A 2349-nucleotide genomic window follows, 5' to 3' on the forward strand; every position below is an offset into this window, starting at 1 on the left:
TTTGCAGCAAAGTAGCGTCCTTTTTCTTCATATTCCCGTCTGGATACAAAGTGTGTCCATTTCTGTCATCCTATAGCTAATTTCTATTTTAAGGCAATGAAACTCTTTCCATTTCATCTGATTAGTGTTACGTTTCATCAATATCGTTTGCTCGTTGTATATCTAACACATCCTTGATCTTTTTTTTTCTTATTTTTTCCGAATTGTCATTTTTGTGACGAATACTACCCACTTTCCTCCTTGAATTATATTGTACCCCTAAATCTAAACGGGTATACATGTGTTTTCGCTCGCAACCATTTCTGATAATATGGTATTTCATGCTTACTAGTTTCTAAAAGAGTTTTCTTAACACAATTTCGCATTTTTCCCCACGCAGGTCCCACTGCAATAGGTAGTCTCGTCAAAGAAGATAGTCAATCCTGGTCAATCTATTGATTTAACGAAACATTACGTTACAAGAGTCATGACAAAATCAAGCAATAGAAGTGAGGGACGTCGACTAATGCTTCGCTTTATTCTGCTCTCCTTGGTCATCGTAGCTAATTCATCCAAGCATACGACGACGACATCGTCTCGACTAATCGGAGAATCTAATTCAGACGGTTCAGATCAGACTATGGAAGTGAGTTCTACCAATGCTCCTACTACGCATATACCTATATCACCCACGGACTTCATCGAAAAAGAAAACCATGAAGACAAGATTTCCTTTCAACCATCACATCCGACAGGTGAAATTACCACATCAATCGTCGAATCATCGACTGAATCATCGGTCAGCCAACTGGATACTACTATTTGGGTGTTCCGATTTTCCTGGTCATGGGTAACCATCGCACAGTCCACCATTTCTTTGATTGGTATTCTAGGAAACCTCCTGGTCGCCGTCGTCATGGCAGTTCGTAGATCTACGGCAAGCTCAACAGACTTATTCATCGCTGCTCTAGCCATTTCTGACTTGTTGACGTCGATCTTGAACATTCCCATTCCAAGAGCACTGCAGGTTCCTGATAACATTTTGGGAATGCTGTATTGCAGACTCTTCTATACTGGTTGCCTGACATGGATCTGTGTCATCTCCTCGACCTACATCCTCGTTGGAGCTTCTTTCGAGCGTCTGGCAGCGGTTGTCTATCCTTTACGCTTCAAGGACATCTTCACCCACCGGAGGGTTAATATCTTCATCATAGTAGCTTGGTTATTTTCAATCTTATCCTGCTCTTACTATCTTATTACTTTAGTAGTGGATGCCGATCTCCCTTCCCGGATTTATTGTGCACTCTCGGATTCCGATTCTTCTTTACTTCAGGCGATCAACTTGTTCAATTTCGCCATAAGGCTGGTTATTCCAGTTGCTCTGATGATCATTTCCCAGACAGCGATGGCCGTGGTGCTGCATCTGCAATCAAGTCAAATGAAGCAAGCCATGTCTAATAGTTCAAAGCAGTCGTTCCACGTCTCTGCCCGTAACCGTGTCATCAAGGTTATGCTGGTTGTGATCATCATCTTTATTCTGTGCTGGGCTCCAAGTCAGGTTGCATTTGTTATCGTCTCCTACAGGGGAGCAGCTTTCGCAAAAGCCTACATAGCAGGCACCGTCCGTCAGACTCTGAACTTGTTAACCTTTATCAACTCGTCCATCAACCCTTTCATCTACGCAGCCCATTATCCTAAATTTCGCGCTGCCATCAAAGATGTCTTTTCTGGTAAAACACAGAACGTCCCATTGTTTGGTACGGATAGCCACCATGGGATGAGTAATGAAATGACTGATGGCAATCCTTAATCTGCTTATCAACTACATGACCATGGCCGAAAAAAATGTATTGTTGTAATAATCACTTAAATGGTTCCCCTCTAAAGAGTTGCAAATACATTTTGCACAAAAGTGCACCGACACAATATACAAGTAGATACAGAGTTCGGTATAAGACCAAGTAACTGCATCTTGAGTACTAGTATTTGGCAAGGAATAAGACATGGTAAACCCATCTGACACAAAGAGGTATCTTTTAAATGAAGGGAAAACTTTGAAATCTACCCTTGCATCCTCTGAGGTCGATGTATGTTTTGGTTGCTCATCAGATGTGAGCATTGGCGGCGGAAGCCAAAAATTTTAGGAGGGGACAACCCAAATATTTTGACAAGCAAAAAAAAAAAAGTTTTCAACCCAAAAATTTTAGGGGGGACGTAGGAAAAATAATATTTAAAAAAAAAAAAAAAAAAAAAAAAAAAAAAGGTCATCAACAACAAATTTAGGGGGGACCGTCCCCCTCCTCAAATTCAGGGGGGGACACGTCCCCCCCTGCCCCCCCCCCCCCGCTTCCGCCGCCTATGGATGTGAGT

At 42.1% G+C, this 2349-nt stretch overlaps 1 protein-coding gene across 1 annotated transcript; it reads left to right on the plus strand.

The window, feature by feature from the left end:
* Window positions 1-385: 385 nt before the first annotated feature.
* On the plus strand, window positions 386-2049 carry LOC121412288 (gastrin/cholecystokinin type B receptor-like). The gene has a single exon (XM_041605183.1). The coding sequence runs from the start codon at window positions 467-469 to the stop codon at window positions 1787-1789; it is 1323 nt and encodes a 440-aa protein (XP_041461117.1). The 5' UTR covers window positions 386-466; the 3' UTR covers window positions 1790-2049.
* Window positions 2050-2349: the final 300 nt, after the last annotated feature.

Source organism: Lytechinus variegatus, chromosome 3 (genome assembly GCF_018143015.1).
Source record: "Lytechinus variegatus isolate NC3 chromosome 3, Lvar_3.0, whole genome shotgun sequence".
In the NCBI taxonomy this organism is placed as follows: domain Eukaryota; kingdom Metazoa; phylum Echinodermata; class Echinoidea; order Temnopleuroida; family Toxopneustidae; genus Lytechinus; species Lytechinus variegatus.